At 40.3% G+C, this 18,777-nt stretch overlaps 1 protein-coding gene and 1 non-coding gene across 3 annotated transcripts in view; both read right to left on the minus strand.

Annotated features, from left to right (window-relative positions):
• haus6 (HAUS augmin-like complex, subunit 6) overlaps positions 1-18,777 on the minus strand; it is a 71,305-nt gene that overhangs the window by 17,749 nt on the left and 34,779 nt on the right. For both annotated transcript variants that reach the window (XM_041186959.1, XM_041186958.1), the window contains exons 9-12: positions 18,551-18,738; positions 13,504-13,633; positions 12,503-12,605; positions 8,303-8,411 (exon numbers count right to left, since the gene is read on the minus strand). In XM_041186959.1, the coding sequence (XP_041042893.1) occupies positions 8,303-8,411; positions 12,503-12,605; positions 13,504-13,633; positions 18,551-18,738 (530 nt within the window). The remainder of the gene's footprint in view (positions 1-8,302; positions 8,412-12,502; positions 12,606-13,503; positions 13,634-18,550; positions 18,739-18,777) is intronic.
• LOC121277533 lies at positions 3,562-3,693 on the minus strand. Its single transcript, XR_005942905.1, has one exon.

Here is an 18,777-nt window from a genome sequence, read left to right on the forward strand (position 1 = left end):
GAGGTGGACATAACCTGTCTATATCCCTTTGCAGACTGAGTGGCCAAAAATTTGGCAAGTGGAGTATAATGTGGGAAAATGTGAACTTGCCCACTTTGGCAGGAAGAACAGAAAGGCAGCATAATATTTAAATGGAAAGATTGCAGAACTCTGCAGTAAAGGGGGATCTGGGTGTCCTGGTGTGTGAAACTCAAAAAGTTAGTATTAAAGGTATAGCAAGTGATTAGAAAGATAAAGAAAACTGTTTATTGCAAGGAGAATTAAATATAAAAATAGGGAAATTTTGCTACAACTGTAAACAGATATTAAAGAACATTCAGTTTTTCTTTCTCACTGGAATGCATCTTTTCTAAGGGAAGGACACACCATCCATGGCTAACTAAAGTTGTTAAAGATGGTATCAAATTGAAAGAAAAAGCGTTTTAATTCTGCAAAGATGAACAACAGGTCAGAAGGTTGGACAGAATGTGAAGAACAGCAAAGAACTGCTAAACAATAAGAAAGGAGAAATTAGAGTACGAAAGAAAGCTGGCTGGAAACAAACATAGGAGTTTCTATAGGTATTTGAAAAGGAAAAATGTAAAGTGAACAGTGGTCCCCAGTGAATGGGGAAATAATAATGGAAAATAAAAAAACGGCAAATGAACTAATCAGATAATGTGTCTGACTTCACTGTAGCACATGCAAACAACATCCCAGAAATAACTGAATCAGGAGGTAAAAGGGAGGGAGGAACTTAAAACAATTAGAATCACCAGGGAAAGAGTAGAGAAAATTATTAGAACTAAAAGCTGACAAGTCCCCAGGCCCTGACAGACTTCATCCTAGAGTCTTAAAAGCTGCTGCTGCTGAGACAGTAGATGCATTATTTACCAAAATTCCCTAAATTCTGGAAAGGTCCCATCAGTTAGGAAAATAGCAAACGCGGTTCCACTATTCAAGAAAGGGAGGAGATAAAAACAGGAAACTACAGGCAAGTTAGCTTAACATCTGTCATAAGGGAACTGTGGGAATCTATTAAGGATGTTATAGCAGATTTATTGGAGTTCTTTGAAAAAGTAAAAAGCAACTTAAAGGGGAACCTGTGAATGCGCTGTAGATTTCCAAAACACATCTGACAAGGTGCCACATCAAACGTTACTACACAAAATAAGAGCTCATGGTGTAGAGGGTAACATATTAGCATGGATAGAGGACTGGTTAGCTAACAGGAAACAGATTGTAGGAATAAATGTGTCTTTTGGGTTGGCAAGATGTGACGAGTGTGGTGCCATAGGGATCAGTGCTGGGGCCTCAACTATTTACAATTTGTAATAATGACTTGGATGATGGGACTGAATGTATGGCTGCTAAATTTGCAGATAGCACAAAGATAGGTAGGTCAGTAAGTTGTGAAGAGGACATAAAGAATCTGCAAAGGGACACAGATAGGTTAAGTGAGTGGGCAAAAAAATTGGCAGATGGAGTATAATATGGTGAACTTGTCCACTTGACGGGAAGAATAGAAAAGCAGCATATTATTGCAATGGAGAGAGTTTGCAGATCTTGGAGGTACAGAGGGATCTAGGGGTCCTGGTACATGAATCAGGAAAAGTTAGTGTGCGGGTACAACAAATGCTTAGGAGGGCAAATGGAATGTTATTTATTTCAAAGGGAACGGAATATAAAAGCAGGGTTGCTTTGCTACAGTTGTACAGGGCATTGATAGGACCACATCTAGAGCATTGCGTACAGGTTTGGTCTCCTTACTCAATATAATTGCATTAGCAGTTCAGAGAAGGTTAACTCGACTGATTCCTAGGATGAAGGGGTTATCATATGAGGAAAGATTGGGCAGGTTGGGCCTGTATCAGTTGGAGTTTAGAAGAATAAGAGGTGATCTTATAGAAACCTACAAGATTCCAAGGGGATTTGACAGGGTGAATGCTGAGAGTGTATTTGAACTAGGCCATGCAAGTTTAAAAATAGGTTGCCTCCCAAAGCAGTGACAGAGAAGGACTTTTTTTTTCTCTCAAATCATTAGTCTGTGGAATTCCCTTCCCCAGAGAGGAAGAGGCAGGTTCATCAAATATTTTTAAGGCTGAGTTAGAATCTTCATTGGCAAGAGGGTCAAAAGATATAGGGGGTAGGTAGGAACAGAGAGGTCACAATCAGGTCAGCCATAATCTCATCCAATGACAGAGCGGGCTCAAGGAGCCAGACGGCCTTATCCTGCTCCTAATTCTTAAGCACTTCAAATTCCCTCCCTCCCCCAAGTCACTTTCTGATCAAGTTTGTCAACTACACTACAGACAAATTTGCACTATTTAATCCAATTCAAATAACCAGTCTTCAGCAAGATCCTCTTCATCAGTCTACAACTCCACTTCAAATTAATTCAGAACTTAAAACATGTACTTCTGCTCCTGTCAGCTTTTTTTTTTTGCCATCAAGGCTTCCCTGATACGTTTTTAAAAATTCATTAACTGCCCTCCAACAATCACAACCCCATCTTCCCGTGCGGTAGGTATGACTCCAACTAGCGGAGTTTTCTCCTATTCCTACTGGCTTCAGTTTTGCTAGGGCTTCTTGATGCCACACTTGGTCAAATGCTGCCTCAATGTCAAGGGCAGTCACTCTCACCTCACCTCTGCAGTTCAGCTCTTTTGTCCATGTTTGAACCAAGGCTGTAATGAGGTCAGAAGCTGAGTGACCTTGGCAGAACCCAAACCAAGAGTTAGCCAGCAGGTTACTGCTAAGCAAGTACCACTTGGAAACATTTTTAATGGCCCCTTCCATCACTTTACTGATGATTGAGAGTAGAGTGATGTGTCAGTAATTGGCCAGGTTGGATTTGTCCTGCTTTTTGTGTACAGGACATACCTGGGCAATTTTCCACATAGTCAGGTAGATGCCAGTGTTGTAGCTGTACTGAAATAGCTTGGCTAGGGTCATGGCAAGTTCTGGAGCACAAGTTTTCAGTACTATTGCTGGAATGGTGTCAGGGCCCATAGCCTTTGCAGTATCCAGTGCCTTCAGCCGTTTCTCGATATCACGGAGTGAATCAAATTGACTGAAGACTGGCATCTGTGATGCTGAGGACCTCCAAAGGAGGCAGAGATGGATCATCCACTCAGCACTTTTGGCTGAAGACTGCAGCAATTGTTTCAGCCTTACCTTTTGCACTGATGTGCTGGGCTCCTCCATCGTTGAGGATGGGGAAATTTGTGGAGCCTCCTCCTCCAGTGAGTTGGTTAATTTTCCACTGTCATTAGGCCACTTTGTGTCAGCTGTTGCCATTGACTGAACCATCCCACACCCCTCCCTCCAGCCTATGGACTTCTCACTTCTTTCATCAAGAACATCATCTGAGATACCAGCCACTACAGTATCACCATTGAGCAGAAATCTCACTCTCTTGCCACCCCTAAAATATCTAAACAGAAACATTGCAACAACAGCATGAATCTCATTTGGCAAATTAACAAAATCATTGTGCACACAATTATTTCATTAGTCCACTTATAGGGAATAAACTACTTATGAATAGCTCATTTTTCCACTCTGATTGTAATTCATATCAGTTGTTAGCCCCGTATCTGTCCGCTCCGATTTCTCTCAAGTCGGCTCAGTCATCAAAAGGCTCATTTTATTCTAGGGAGATATTGGTGGCAACTAGAGAAAATTTGACTCTAGTTGTGTATCAACCTCCCAGTAGATTAGGAATATACAACAGGAATAGGCCATTCAGCCCATTGAGCTGGTTAACTGTTGTGTGGATTCAAAATTCACATGTTGAGGTAAAGATTTTAAAAATGTGATGCACATATTGTAATCTGAAGTAATATTTTCTTAGGAAGTTAAAATGAGTATTTTCAACATGTCTAATTTAAGCACTACAAACGCTAGCAGTCATTTTTCCCTAGGTTTATGATTGGGGAACTGCAATGACCTCATCGTCCACCCAAGTTTCTATACAATATGCTGCATGGTTGCCTGCATGAGTGCTTCCAATAAATTGGATTCTGTACCAACCAGTTCCACAAATAACCTCAACCCCAATGACGAGGGTGCCTAGCACAGTGCAGGAGTTTCTAAAGGTATTTAAAAAAGGAAAAAATGTACAGTGCTGGAGTCAGGTGGTGAGTTACTCATCACACGATTCCCAGCCTCTGACCTGCTCTTGTAGCAGTATTTATTTGCTATTCCAGTTCACTTTCTGGTCAATTGTAACCCTCAGGGTGTTGATAGTAGGGGATTCAGTGACGGTACCATTGAACATCAAGGGGCGATAGTTGGATTCTTTCTTGTTGGAGATGGTCATTGCCCAGCACTTGTGTGGCACGGTGTGCTCACAACCCCAATAGATTCAAGGTTGTTAAAGGAAAAGGACACGGATGGGCCAGAAATCAGCGTTCTAAATTAGGGGAAGGTCGGTTTTAATAAGATTAGATATGGTTTGGCCAGAGTGGACTGGGAGCAGCTACTTGTAGGTAAATCTGTTTCAGAGCAGTGAGACTTATTCAAGCGGGAAATAAGGAGACTACATATTCCAGTAAAGATAAAGGGCAGGGCCAACAAATCCAGGGAGCCCTGGATATTGAGGGATATACAAGAATGGATAAAGAGAAAAAGGGAGGCTTATAGCAGATACCGGGGCTCAAAACAGAAGCCCTAGAACATAGGATGTGTAGGGGAGAACATAAAGGAAATTAGGAGAGCAAAAAGGGGCATGAAAAAACATTGGCAAGTAAAATCCAAAGTTATTTTACAAGTACATTAAGAGTAAGAAGATAACTAGGGAAAGAGTAGAGCCCATTAAGGACCACAGTGGTAATTTGTGTGTGGAGCCAGAAGTCATAGGTAGGGTTCTAAATGAATACTTTGTGTCAGGGTTCACAAGTGAGAGGGACGACATGGGCATGGGAATCAGGCAGAAGGACTGTGATTAGCATAGAAAGGGAGGAGGTTCTAAATAGTCTGGCAGGCTTAAAAGTAGATAAGTTTCCAGGTCCGGGTGAAATATATCCCAGGCTGTTGAGTGAGGCAAGGGAGGAGATAGCAGGGGCGCAGGCAATAATTTTCAATACCTCTCTAGCCACAGTAGGAGGTGCCAGAGGACTGAGGACAGCCAATGCGGTACTGTTATTCAAGAAGGCATGAAGGGATAAACCAGGAAATTACAGGCCAATCAGTCCAACCTCAGTGGTGGGGAAACTATTGGAAACAATTCTGAGGGACAGAATTAATCTACACTTGGAGAGGCAGGGATTAGTCAAGGACAGTCAGCATGGTTTTGTTAAGGGGAGGTCATGTCTGACCAATTTATTGAATTTTTCGAAGAGGTGACCAGGTGTGTGGATAAGGGCAATGCATTTGACATGGTCTACTTGGACTTCAGCAAGGCTTTTGATAAGGTCCCCCATGGGAGACTGATAACGAAGGTAAGAGCCCATGGGATCCAAGGCCATTTGGCAAATTGGATCCAGAATTGGCTGAGTGGCAGGAAGCAGAGGGTGATGATCGAGGGGTGATTTTGTGACTGGATGCCTGTGTCCAGTGGGGTTCCATAGGGATCAGTGTTGGGTCCCTTGCTGTTTGTGGTATATATAAATGATTTAGACTTGAATGTAGGAGGGTTGATCAGTACGTTTGCTGATGACATGAAAATTGGCAGGGTGGTAAATAGTTAGGAGGATAGCCTTAGATTACAGGAGGATATAGATGGGCTGGTCAGATGGGCTGATCAGTGGCAAGTGGAATTTAATCCAGATAAGTGTGAGGTAATGCACTTGGGCAGGACAAACAAGGCACGGGAATACACAACGAATGGTAGGACCCCGGGAAGTACCGAGGATCAGAGGGTACCTTGGTATGAACATCAACTGGTCCCTTAAGGTAGGACAGGTAGATAAGGTGGTCAAGGCAGCATATGGGATACATGCCTTTATTAGCTGAGGCATAGAATATAAGAGCAGGGAGGTTATGCTGGAACTGTATAAAACACTGGTTAGGCCACAGCTAGAGTATTGCATGCAGTTTTGGAATCTGCATTATAGGAAGGATGTGATTGCAGTAGAGAGAGTGCAGAGATTTACCAGGATGTGGCCTGGACTGGAGAGTTTTAATTATGAGGAGAGATTAGATAGACTGGGGTTATTTTCCCTGGAACAGAGGAGATTAAGGGGGGACATGATTGAGGTGTATAAAATTATGAGGGGCATAGATAGGGTACACAGGAAGGAACTTTCCCCCTTGCTGGAGGAATCAATAACCAGGGGGCATAGATTTAAGGTAAGAGGCAGGAGGTTTAGAGGGGATGTAAGGAAGAATTCTTTCATCCAGAGGGTGGTGGGAATCTGGAACTCACTGCCTGAAAAAGTGGTTGAGGCAGAAACCCTCATAACATTTTAGTATTTGGATGTGCACTTGTGATGCCATGGCATACAAAGTTATGGTCCTAATGCTGGAAAATGGCGTTAGAATAGTTAGGTACTTGTTTGACCAGCACAGACTCAAGGGGCCAAAGGGCCTCTGTGCTGTAGGCTTCTATGACTGAATGTTACTTGCCACTTGTCAACCCAAGCCTGGATATTGTCCAGGTCTTGCTGCATTTGGACGTGGACTGCTTCAGCATCTGAGTCGTCGTGAATGGTGAACATTGTGCAATCATCAGCGAACATCCCACTTCTGACCTTATGATGGAAGGAAGGTCATTTATGAAGTGGGGATGTACTTTTCATGTCAGCAGTCTGTTGTATGTTTTATATAATTGACTATTCAAATACAACCAAAAGCTCATGCAATACTCTTCAAATCTGTCCTTGCCCTCACCACTTTCCTAGCCCTACAACCTTCTGAAATCACTGCATTGCTCCAATTCAGGCCTCTTGCACATCACCAATTTTAATCATACACCGCTCGCAGCTGTGCTTTCAGCTGCATAGGCCCTTTATTGCCAGGGAATGGGGTATAAAAGTAGGGAAGTCTTGCTGAATTGTACAAAGCATTGGTGAGACCACACCCAAGTGCTGCAAACAGTTTTGTTCTCCTTATGTAAGGAGGGATGCACTTGCATTCAAAGCAGTTCAGAGAAGGTTCAATAAGTGGACTCCTGAGATGAAGTGCTTGCCTTATGGAGAAAAGGTCGAGCAGATTGGGCTTTCACTTTCTGAACTCCAATGAGTGAGAGATGATCTTGTTGAAACATAAAAGATCCGGAGGAGGCTTGACCAGGATGGATGCTGAGATGATGTTTCCCTCGTTTCCCTTATGGGGAATCCAGAACGAGGGAGCACAGTTTCAAAATAAGGGGTCTCCTTTTAAGACAGAAATGAGGAGGAATGTCTTCTGAGGACAATCAATCAATCTTTGGAATTCTTCAGCCCAGAGACCAGCGGAGATTAGGTCATTAAATATATTCAAGGCTGAGTTAGACTTTGATCTATAAGGGGGCCCAGGGTTATAGGGGACAGGTAGGAAAGTGGCACGTCCATAATCATATCAAGCACGAGTTTACTGAATTGTGGAGGAAACTTGAGGGGCCAAATGGCCTATGCCTTGTTCTTATTTGTGATGTTCTACTTTTAAGACGTATTTACCTCACATGAGCTTCAATACCTCTTTGTCCTTTTGTCTATGACATCTTTTGGTTATCTCCACCTATCACTAGCCCTCTATCCAGCTCTTCTTGTCCCACCCCCCCTTAAACCAGCTTATATTTCACCTCTTTTCTATTTTTACTTAGTTCTGTTGAAGAGTCATACGAACTCGAAACATTAACTGTGTTCCTGTCCGCAGATGCTGTCAGACCTGAGTTTTTCCAGATATTTTTGTTATTGTTTTGGATTCCCAGCATCCACAGTTTTTGCTTTTATCTTAATGAATGTCATCTTAGGCAAGGAACCTGTTGAATTATACCCCCAATAAGGATTAAATGCTTTGCAGAGAGAAGAATGGTATAGAAAAAGTTGACAAGATAGATAAAAAACAGAATTGAAACTGCTTCAGAGCAGATTTTAAGAAGCATAAGTTGCATTCTATTCTGAGGAAAAACATCTCAAAGCACAATAAGGAGCACAAATTAAACCACCAACGAAAGAAAGCAGCCAAATGGAAATTCAGGTATGCCAAATAAATTTTTTGCAAAACGCAACCACTATAGGCCACATACTGTTGAAAAGAAACATGGATTCTAAAATTCCATGTTAAAAGTAATGATATAAGATGAAAATTACATTAATTAGAACATGTAAAAGTTGCAGCCTTCATTGGATTCAAGGATATAGCTTGATTGAAAAAGTAGTGAGGGCACAGAACATACCTTCCAGAACACTGCAATTTTGATGTGCTCAGATCATTAAAGCTTCTCGTAATGCTTTCTATACCACTGTCACCTTTTTCTGAACCTCTTATACATGTTTCTTCAGGCCCTAATGAAAATGGAGAATTACAAAGAGTTAGGCCTCAAATTGCTAGTTGCAGAATGGATTATCACAATCTAAGTAATAAATTAAACCACACTCTCTAGTGTAGGTATTTTCATGTGTGACAGAAGTATAATAATTTTCATAATTTTTTCTGGTTTAGTTTGAAGTATGTTTATGGATGTGATTATAGTTGGGTCTGTGTGAGATTGAATTACATTTGGAGTTAAGTAGACTGCAAGCTTGAAATCAAAAGAAGCTAGGTGTAAAAATGTGCTTCACATGCTAATGATTAAACATGAATGCTGGCTTAACATGTAAGGTGTGAAGGGAATTTGCATTTTTAGATAAATGAAAGGATTGTTGGATTTCAAAGGATGTTGGTGTTTACAACTAGCCACATAAGGCTAAGGAGTGTGTTTATTTTTCCCAAAGGTTACTGACAATATTGGCAACATGAAAATTTCTATATTATGAGGGAGATATACTTTCAAAGGCTATGGAACAATAGAATTTACATATTAAAGAGAAACATATAAAGGAGTATGAAAAGCTGTGTGAGAGAAAGCCATGTAAGATTTAACAGGAAGAGTGTGTGAAAAAGCCTTCAAGAGGCCTCCAACCATGTGTATATAAGTCTAGGTAACTGAAGTTGGAGAAAAAAAATTTGGAATTCCACTGTCAAGTGGGTACTGTGTTAACTTGCTGGGTTTGTTTTAAATCTAAAATCTATTTTGGACTGTTGCCTTAACAAGGTGTATAACTGGGAGTCAGGTTAGTTAGGAATTTAAGGATTTGTTATAGTAGTAAGTAATTGTAGTCTTGTGCTTGAAATCTTTTGTTAATAAATATTTTAACTTAATTTTTAAAGTCTCTAAAGGTCTTGGTGGACTCATTACTTCTGAATTCAGTGCACACATCTCGTAATAAATTCAAATTGCAAAACCATTCTGATAGCATGACCAAGTTTCCCTTGTGGATTTGGTCCACCTGGCACACATCTGCCACGTCACTACATGTGTTTGTATAAAAAGGAGTTAATTTCAAGTTACAGAACTCAGTATTAAAATTTGCACTTCCTTGCATCCAATTTGTTTTAAAAAGGTAAATCCATATTGTATTTCCATGATGAGGCAGCAAGTAATCTGCAGATTCCCTCGATTGCTGCTCTGAAACCAACTGATTGAAAGACATGAAATGAAATGAGCAGGAAAATAAGACGTGGTAGGTCTATATAATTAGAATTCCGATAACAATTCTCTAAAACATCATGAAAATAATTGAACTTTTCAAGACAACTTAAAAACTGGATTTTCATTATAGGATCATATTTAATGTTCTCTAGACTATGCCAAACTAGGAATGAAAAAGTGGTACTTCCGCTGTAAAGGGCAAAGAAACAGCTATGATATCATTTAGCACAAAAATATGGACACTGACCTTGCTGCAACTGTTCCAATTAACATCCAAAGAGGCAAGGTTGGGAAGGTGTGCATGCGTGTGCACGTATGTGTGGTTGGAAAAGAGGTAACAAGATGGAATAGTTTAGGTAGTGCTCTAGAATCTGGAGCCCAGGTTCTTGAAGGTTGCCACAGATGGTGAAATTCAAGTAAGGTAGAGAGTACAAGTAAGGCCAGGGTTTGAAGAACATATTAGAACATAGAATTGAAGGAGACTGAAACCAAAGCCTGGCGCATACAATTTTTAGAGAAGCCTTTGGTCTGGTTGATGCTAGCTTGACAATTCTGGTGAATTCACTCGATAGTAGGAAAGCAGTCAGACAGCACAGTGCAGTCAAGGGAGGTGGCAGCGGTGGAGAGTTAGAGCATCAATGTTTCAGTGTTGACAGTGAATACTGATGATATCACATCAATAACAAATGCAACAAAGACACAATGAGAAATAAGGACAAGGAATTTTAGCTATGTTGGGAAAGGCTGGAATGGAAACTAATGGGCGACAGTGCTTGACAGCACTTAATGCCATGTAAACTAAGTAAAATCTTCCATAAATTTAGCAATTACGCTTTTACCATAACGTAAAGCAGCAGAGGCCAGTTGGGATGTTCACCGGGTACTCCTGTCCCCTCTTAAAAGGTAGAAGTCACACTACCACATTTGTCAGCATTGGATAAAAAGGGAATATTTATTTATACCACTCAGGTGAATGATATAAAAGCAGCAATATTTTTGACTGGTAGTCATTAAGAAATGCCACAATTAATGAATGAGTTCCACATACACCTCAGTGACAAACTTGCGTACATCATTTCAAGAACTTCCAACAATAGTCAAACAAGGTTTATTCGATTAGGTTCTAATTAGTCAGTGGCATCAACGGTGGGCCACCATTCCTTGTAACTTACATTTGCAAAGAGTTGTTTATAGCTTTTCTTTCCCTAAAGCACCTTAGGAGGAGCCTAATTGAAATCAATTGTCTGTGCGCACAAGCATTAAGTTACTTTATATAAACTATACTAGGCTGAAACTGCAAGATGGATTAACTTAATCTTGTTTTCAATTGTTCAACATCACACCAGGAAAGGAAGAAATTCAGCTGGGAAAGTGGGATAATCTAATTAAGAACTGAATTTATGAAGTCATCCTGTTTATAAAGAAAAATACATTTACCATGGTCAGAAGTTGAGATGGGAAATGAAAGTCAGCAAGAAGCTAGTTGACACACTCTTCAAACTCAGTTCAGGAAGGCCAACAATGCAACGCAATGCAAGTTGAGCAGTAGAAAGATGGACAGGCAGATTTAAAAATCTCAACTGAAAGTGCAACATTAACACATTGTTGTATAGAGTTAGGAAAGAGAGCCGTAGGCGGAGGAATTACAAAAATGGGCTTTTGTTTGACTTATAATAAAAGGATTTAAGGCACTGAAGGTGCGCAAAAAATATTTATTACAATCTCTTGGTTCTGATAACATCCGCTCCATCAGGAAAACAGAGCCCCAGCCGATTAATTCTCCAGAAAAAAAGATCAAGGGAAAAGGCTTGCTATCAAGTCATGAAGATTATGAAAAGGTTCCACAGGTTGGATGCAGGAGATGCTTCCACTTGTGGGTGAGACCAAAGCAAAGGATCGTAATTACAAGATAGCTGCTAATAAATACACCAAGGAATTCTAAAGAAACTGCTTTATCCAGAGTGATTAGAAAGGCAGAACTCTGCCAGAGGGAATAGTTGAGATGATTAGTGAGGTGACTAGTGCAGATACATTTAAGGCAAGTTGCATAAAATGAGGGAGAAAGGCATAGAAAAATATGTTCATGGGGCAAGATGAAGGAGGGCATTGGTATAGAACAAGATGACCGGTTTGGACCTATTGGGCTAAATGACCAATTTTTGCTCTGTACATGGCTTCTTGAGGCATAGAATGACAGATTATAGTTATGTCAGAAGTAAAACAACACCTTCAATTGGAAAAAGAACAAGCAATTCGAAATGTGGTCAGGTAATGGAAAGATCAATTTTTAGAAGATATATATCTATCATCAAGTCAATCAAAAATAAGTTCAAGTAAACTTCAAGGTGGTTCACAGAAAGGTTATAAAGAACTTTAAAACCAAGTCACTTAAGGAGACAGTAATCAAAAGCTTGGTCAATTGGATGGGCATCTTAGGAGGACAGAATTCCAGAGTTTTGGCCCTAAGCAGCTGAAGGCACATCCAGCTATTGTGGAAGGATTCAAAACCAGATGCTCCAGAGGTCAGAATTAGATGGGGCAGATATCTCAGAATGTTGTGGACCTGGAGGAGATTAGAAACAGGGAAGGGCAAGGCCATGAGAATTAGAAAAGAAATGCAAATTAACTCTTAAATCTAGATAAAAAAAAAGGAATAAAAACAGAAAATACTGGAAAAACTGCCAGCACTCATGGAGAGAAACAAAGTTAATGTTTCAGGTCAATGACACTGCATCAGATCTAGAGACCTGAAACAACTGTTTCTCTCCACAGATGCTTCCAGCCCTACTGAATATTTCCAGCATTTTGTATTTTAATTTCAGAATCTTCAGCATTTTACTTTAATGTTAGAGGCAAATTATAGAGAGTGCTCAATGGTGTAATTTGTACCCTTGCTGAACCCACCTGGAAGTGTCGCAGAGTGTGTATAAAATATACTGCTTTTGTAAGCTTCTTCTGAGGCTGGTTCAAAAGACAACGGTGGCATGGTTGGTAGAAGATCAAGGACCTATAAAAATGCAACATGTCCCCATTAATTAAACCACCATAAAACAGTTTGTTTTGATGCATCGGGATCACAGTAAATGACAATTACATAATACACAAAAACCATTTGAAGGCAACGTGCTAATGAATTGGCAGAATTGAAAAGATCACAATAATCAAGCCAAGGTTGCAAAATTGTCTTCAATTCACGATTCATTTTTTGCCTTGTCCAACTATCTTATTTCACTCAAATTTTACTGTACAATCAAGTTTAGTAGGGTGTGAAACAAATCATGTAATTTTGGAGGAGCATTCCAGCTTGGAGAATTTTAAGAAAAAGAAGTTACCACTTTTAGAACAGTCAAGCATTAGAAAAGACCACTAAGCCCATTAAAGCTTGTCTCTCCAATAGCCCAACTTGCTTAGGGTGGCAATGAATCTTACAGCAAAGGAAGCCATGTTGGTTCTTTGAAAGTTGGCCAATTTTGTCCATCACCCAGTTATTTCCCCCACAGCTCTGCAAATTACTCCTCTTCAAGTGTATGTCTATCTGCATTCTGTATTCCTCAATATCTGTCTCTACTTAAAAATACCTAGGGGGGGGGGTTATTGATAATGATTAATTATTGATAATCACCAGCATTTGAGCAAAGAACATATTTCAAAAATGTCTCACATCTCACATAGGAGTCGAAGTGCCAAAGATTTTATGCACTGATAACATTGTCCCTTCTTGTACAACTTCTCTCTAGGCTACTGAATTTGAACTTCATTCTTTCCTCACATCAATACACATCATTTTGTTCTGATACACATTTTATCTTTGGATTCAATCATACAGGAAATCTATTTATGCGCTCAAAAATTGTAAAAGTTTTGACATCACTGATACAGGAAAACATTCCCACTTTGCTACTTACAGGATATTTTCTCCTCACTGGGGAATAACCAGTTCTACTTGTGTACTGTTCCCATTTCTTATCCCACGCGCTTTCCATTTTGCCGACTGACACTTTCACAGAAGGGAAAACTTCTTGTGTTATTTTCTGGCTGTAAAAAAAGTTTCAATACAACTGGAAGTTCAGCAGCTGAGTATTACTGAGAAATAACATCTTTTATATATTATTACCTAAGAATGCTTATGGATTACATGCAAATTAGGAAGTGGTTTCAATGAATTTGATCACAAATTGACCAAATGAAATAGTAGCAGAATGCACTAACAGGCAGCTACTGCAAAATTACACCATTATAGTCTCAAAGCAAGGTCCTTGCTAACTACTTAATAAATAGCATATTAAATGGGAATTTTACAGTTTGTTTTTAAAGAGGATGTGTTAAAATGTACTAGCAAAATTATATAACACCAGAAGTAGAATTTTAGTCTTGGTAATGTCAATGTTGGTGAATATTACTGCCATGTAAATAAAACAAGAAAAAATGACACCTTAATTCTATGTAGTTTTACTCAAAAGATATTAGAGAATTTGTATTTTAAGCAACTATATTAAAAAAATTGAGGAAAGAGTTGTTAAGCCCAGAGAAGTCGGTCTATGGATAGTTTCAGATTTCCCTGTATGAGGGTTTGAAAAGTAACTTTCTAAATATGAACTTAAGATTTATCACTAGCTATTTCTCCAATTCGCAAATATGCACAAAAATTTAACAGATGCAATTATGTCAAGTTGTTACTCCCCTAAACAACAATTTATCAAAATAGAGCCCAAATAAGAACTCATAGGGAAGTCTGGTAATTGCAAATAAAATACAGTTCATATTGTGCAACCAGGTAAGAGAGAACAGCTAGTACAATCCAAAAACGAAAAAAAAAAACTAGTCCAATTTCTAGGTCTGGAGGTGGGAAAGGGTCAAGGCAGCTTCAACAATTTGCTTCAAACGCCTAAGATAACAGGCCTTAAACAATGACAGCACACAAACATTTGTGAAACAAACAACTGAACAATATAAACTGGTATAGTGTATTAAAAGCTTCCTGAATTTTTATTCTAAACAATAGATGTTAAAATACATACTGCCAATAAAATGGAGGATTAGCTTTTAAAATAGAACAATACTGCAGACGTTGGAAATCTGAAATAAAAATAGAAAAGGCTGAAAATACTCAGCAAGTCAGGCAGTAAATGGGTAGCGAGAAACAATTATATTTCACGTCAATGAAGGTTCATCAGAATGTGGAAAACCGAAGGAAACTCCCCTAAACAACAAGTAAAAAAAACAAAGGTTTTAACAGAAAATGTTGGAAATACTTATTCAGATTTCTTGCCCTTCACAGTATTTTGGCTTTGTAAACAGAAGTTTTCTAGAGGAAAGTATGATTAGTTGCTGTTCAAAAGCAAAAAAGGGAAAAAACGGGAGTAAAAAGATAAAGGAAATCAATTTTTTTTTATTTGTTCATGGGATGTGGGCATCACTGCCTGGGCCAGCATTTATTACCCATTCCTTGTTCAGGGTGCATTTTAAGAGCTAACCATATTGCTGTGGGTCTGGAGTCACATGTAGGCCAGGCAAGGATTTCCTTCCCTAAAGGACATTAGTGAACCAGATGGGTTTTTACAGCAATGGTTTCATGGTCAGGCTTTCAATTCTAATTTTAAAAAAAAATTAAATTCAAATTTCACCATCTGCTGTGTTGGGATTTGAACCCTTGTCCCCAGAGGACTCTGGGTCTCTAGAATACCAGTCCAGTGACAATACCACTACGCCACGCCCTCCCCAAACTGGGGCAGAGATTTTGACAGGCAATCATTGAATTCAATGTTGAATGGGGAAAACTATAGAGCACCTAAAACATAAGATGCTGTTCCTCAAGCTTAGGTTGAGGTTCACTGGAACACTGCAGGAAGCAAAGGTCAGCAAGAGCAAGGTGGAGAAATAAAATAACAGCTGACCAGAGTTTAGAATCACGCTTGTGGGCTGAACAGAGGTATTCCACAAAGTGGTCATCCAATCTGCATTTGATCTCCAGTGTGGAGCAGACCACATCAGGGACAACAAATACAGTATATTTGCTGTTTCACCTGGAAGGAATGTTTGTGGTCTCGGTCTGCAAGGAAAGGAGGTAAAAAGGCAGGTGTTGCATTTCCAGTGCTTGAACGAAAAGATGAAGGGAAGGGGAAGAGAGAACCAGGGTGTCATGGAGGGAACAATTCTTTCAGAGAGGAAGAGAAGGGAAGAGGTGTCTGAGGTGGCAGAAATGGCAAGGATAACCAGTTGAATAGAGGCTGGTGGAGTGAAGGATGAGGGCAAGAGGAACCCGAGCATGGTTCTGGAAGGGATGGGAAGAGGTGAGAGCAGAAGTGCAGGAAATGGGATGGCCAATTCGAGGGCCCCATCAATCACAGTGAAAGAGAATCCTTGGCTAAAGAAAAAGGAAGTCATTGTGTTATGTCTGAATGGAAGGTTGCAACGGAGATCAGGACAGATGCAAAGGAGACCGAGAAACAGGGAGAATGGAATGCAGTCCTTCTTGGAAGTGTAGTCATGGCAGCTGTGGGAGTCAGTAGGCTTATAGCGAATATTCAAAGAGGTCAAAGAAAGAGTCAGAGATGGACTATGTGAAGGTGAAAGTTGGTGAAATCTTCAGTTCTGTGAAAGAACAGGAAATGGCACCAAAAGTCATCAATATGTGAGAAAAAGAAGTGAGAGCGAGGGGTAGGCCCTCCCCACTCCCCAAGTAGAGCCAAAGGAATATTCCACATATCTGACAAAAGGCAGCCATAGCTAGGGCCCATATAGGTACCCATGGTCATCTTTTATTTGGAAGTGGTGAGGGAAGTTTTTTTTTAATTTAATCATGGGATGTGGGCTCAACTGGCTAGGCCAACATTTATTGCCCATCCCTTGTTGCCCTTCAGAAGGTGGTGGTGAGCTGCCTTCTTGAACTGCTGCAGTCCATGTGTAGGTACACCCACAGTGCTGTTAGGGAGGGAGTTCCAGGATTTTGACCCAGCAATATATTTCCAAGTCAGGATGGTGAGTGACTTGGAGGGGAACTTCTAGGTGGTGGTATTCCCATCTATTTGCTGCCCTTGTCCTTCTAGGTGGCAGTGGTTGTGGGTTTGGAAGGTGCTGTCTAAGGAGCCTTGGTGAACTCCTGCAGTGCATCTTGTAGATGGTACACACTGCTGCAACTGTGCATGTGGTGGAGGGAGCGAGTTGTGGATGTGGTGCCAATCAAGCAGGCTGCTTTGTCCTGGATGGTGTCAAGCTTCTTGAGTGTTGTGGGAGCTGCACTTATCCAGGCAACTGGGGAGTATTCCATCACACTCCTGACTTGTGCCTTGTAGATGGTGGACAGGCTTTGAGGAGTCAGTAGGTGAGTTACTCACCGCAGGATTCCTAGCCTCTGACCTGCTCTTGTAGCCACAGTATTTATATGGCTACTTCAGTTTCTGGTCAATGGTAACTCCCAGGATATTGATATTAGTTGGTAAAAAGGAGAAGTTACTCAACGTGAGAATAAGTTCAGCCAGGCAGAGGGTGGTGGTGGGCCTTAGTTCAAGCAAGGAGTGGAGAGCCCTCAGGCCGCCCTAGTAGGGATGGATGTCCGTGATTTTAAAATAATGTTAAATTCCTATTGGTTTTAATAGCTCTTAAGAGTGCTAGAGCAAAGCCGGAGGCTAAGAATTGTGGATGGAGAAGACGACTTGAATGGTCTCATCTTAGCAATAAACAGAAGGAAATAATTAGGGTGAGAAATTAAGTGAAAACTAAGTGCTTGTGTATCACATGCTTTTCAGATTAACCTTCAACTTTCTCCTGAAGATTGATCCGAACAGGCTGATTCACATCTAAGCCAGGCACTCTATTCCTGTTTCCCAACATTGTCTTTCATTTTAGTTTTCACAGTAACATGTTTTTTGTTATTAGCCATTTTTTTGGCACTTTTAATTGTTTCATGCTTTTATACAACCTCTACATCCCTTTAGTCTTACAATTAAAACTATTGTAATATTCACCTACAACTCCATTGCCTTCCCAATCATCCTTAGGTTATTTGCTCAGGTTTGTTAAATGTTTGTTTTATCTTCCATTTATAACATCTAAAAGGTTAGAATGGACTGATGCTGTCCATTTGACATTAAACCATTAGTTGCTTAAATGTTATATTTGTTGCACGTTGCTTCCAAAAGTTAGGTTCAATAATTGGTGACATTTAGCAACTTTCATTGGGCACTAATGAATTTCACCTCACTAAGTAGCACTATAAGACCATAAGACATAGGAGCAGAAATGAGGCCATTCGGCCCATCGAGTCTGCTCCACCATTCAATCATGGCTGATAAGTTTCTCAACCCCATTTTCCCACCTTCTCCCCATAACCTTTGTTCCCCTGACCAATCAAGAACCAATCTATCTCAGTCTTAAATACACTCAATGATCTGGCCTCCACAGCCATCTGTGGCAATGAATTCCATGGATTCACTACTCTCTGGTTAAAGCAGTTTCTCCTCATCTGTTCTAAAAGGTCTTCCCTTTACTCTGAGGCTGTGCCCTCGGGTTCTAGTCTCTCCTACTAATGGAAACATCTTCCCCATGTCAACTCTATCCAGGCCTTTCAGTATTCTGAAAGTTTCAATTAGATCCCCCCTCATCCTTCTAAACTCCATCAAGTATAGACCCAGAGTCATCAAACATATGTTAAGCCTTTCATTCCTGGGATTGTTCTCATGAACCTCCTCTCCAGGGCTAGAACATCTTTCCTGAGATACGGGGCCCAAAATCACTCACAATATTCTAAGTGTGGTCTGACCAGAGCCTTATGAAGCTTCAGCAGCACATCCCTGCTTTTATGTTCTAGTCCTCTCAGAATAAATGCCAACAATGCATTTGCCTTCCTAACTACCAACTCAATCTGCAAGTTAACATTAAGAGAACCACTATGTCAAGTTTCACCATCAGTAGCTGGATTGAAAAAACCCCACCCCTAATTGGCTGTACATTTACCTTTTTTCCTTCATTTCAATCAATTCATTTTTCAGGAACTCTGCCAGCTTTTCCAAGGTAAGATGATGTTGCTCCAGTTCTGCTGGGCCCACTTGATTGTGCTGGTCACCATGAAGTCTGAGACACCAATTACATAGCTGGATTATTGCTGCAAGATTCAGTTTACCAGCTTTGTACAGGTCACCAATCTGTTAATAAGCATTACAGATGTTAGGAAAGGATTCAAA

This window comes from Carcharodon carcharias, chromosome 4 (assembly GCF_017639515.1).
Source record: "Carcharodon carcharias isolate sCarCar2 chromosome 4, sCarCar2.pri, whole genome shotgun sequence".
NCBI lineage: Eukaryota > Metazoa > Chordata > Chondrichthyes > Lamniformes > Lamnidae > Carcharodon > Carcharodon carcharias.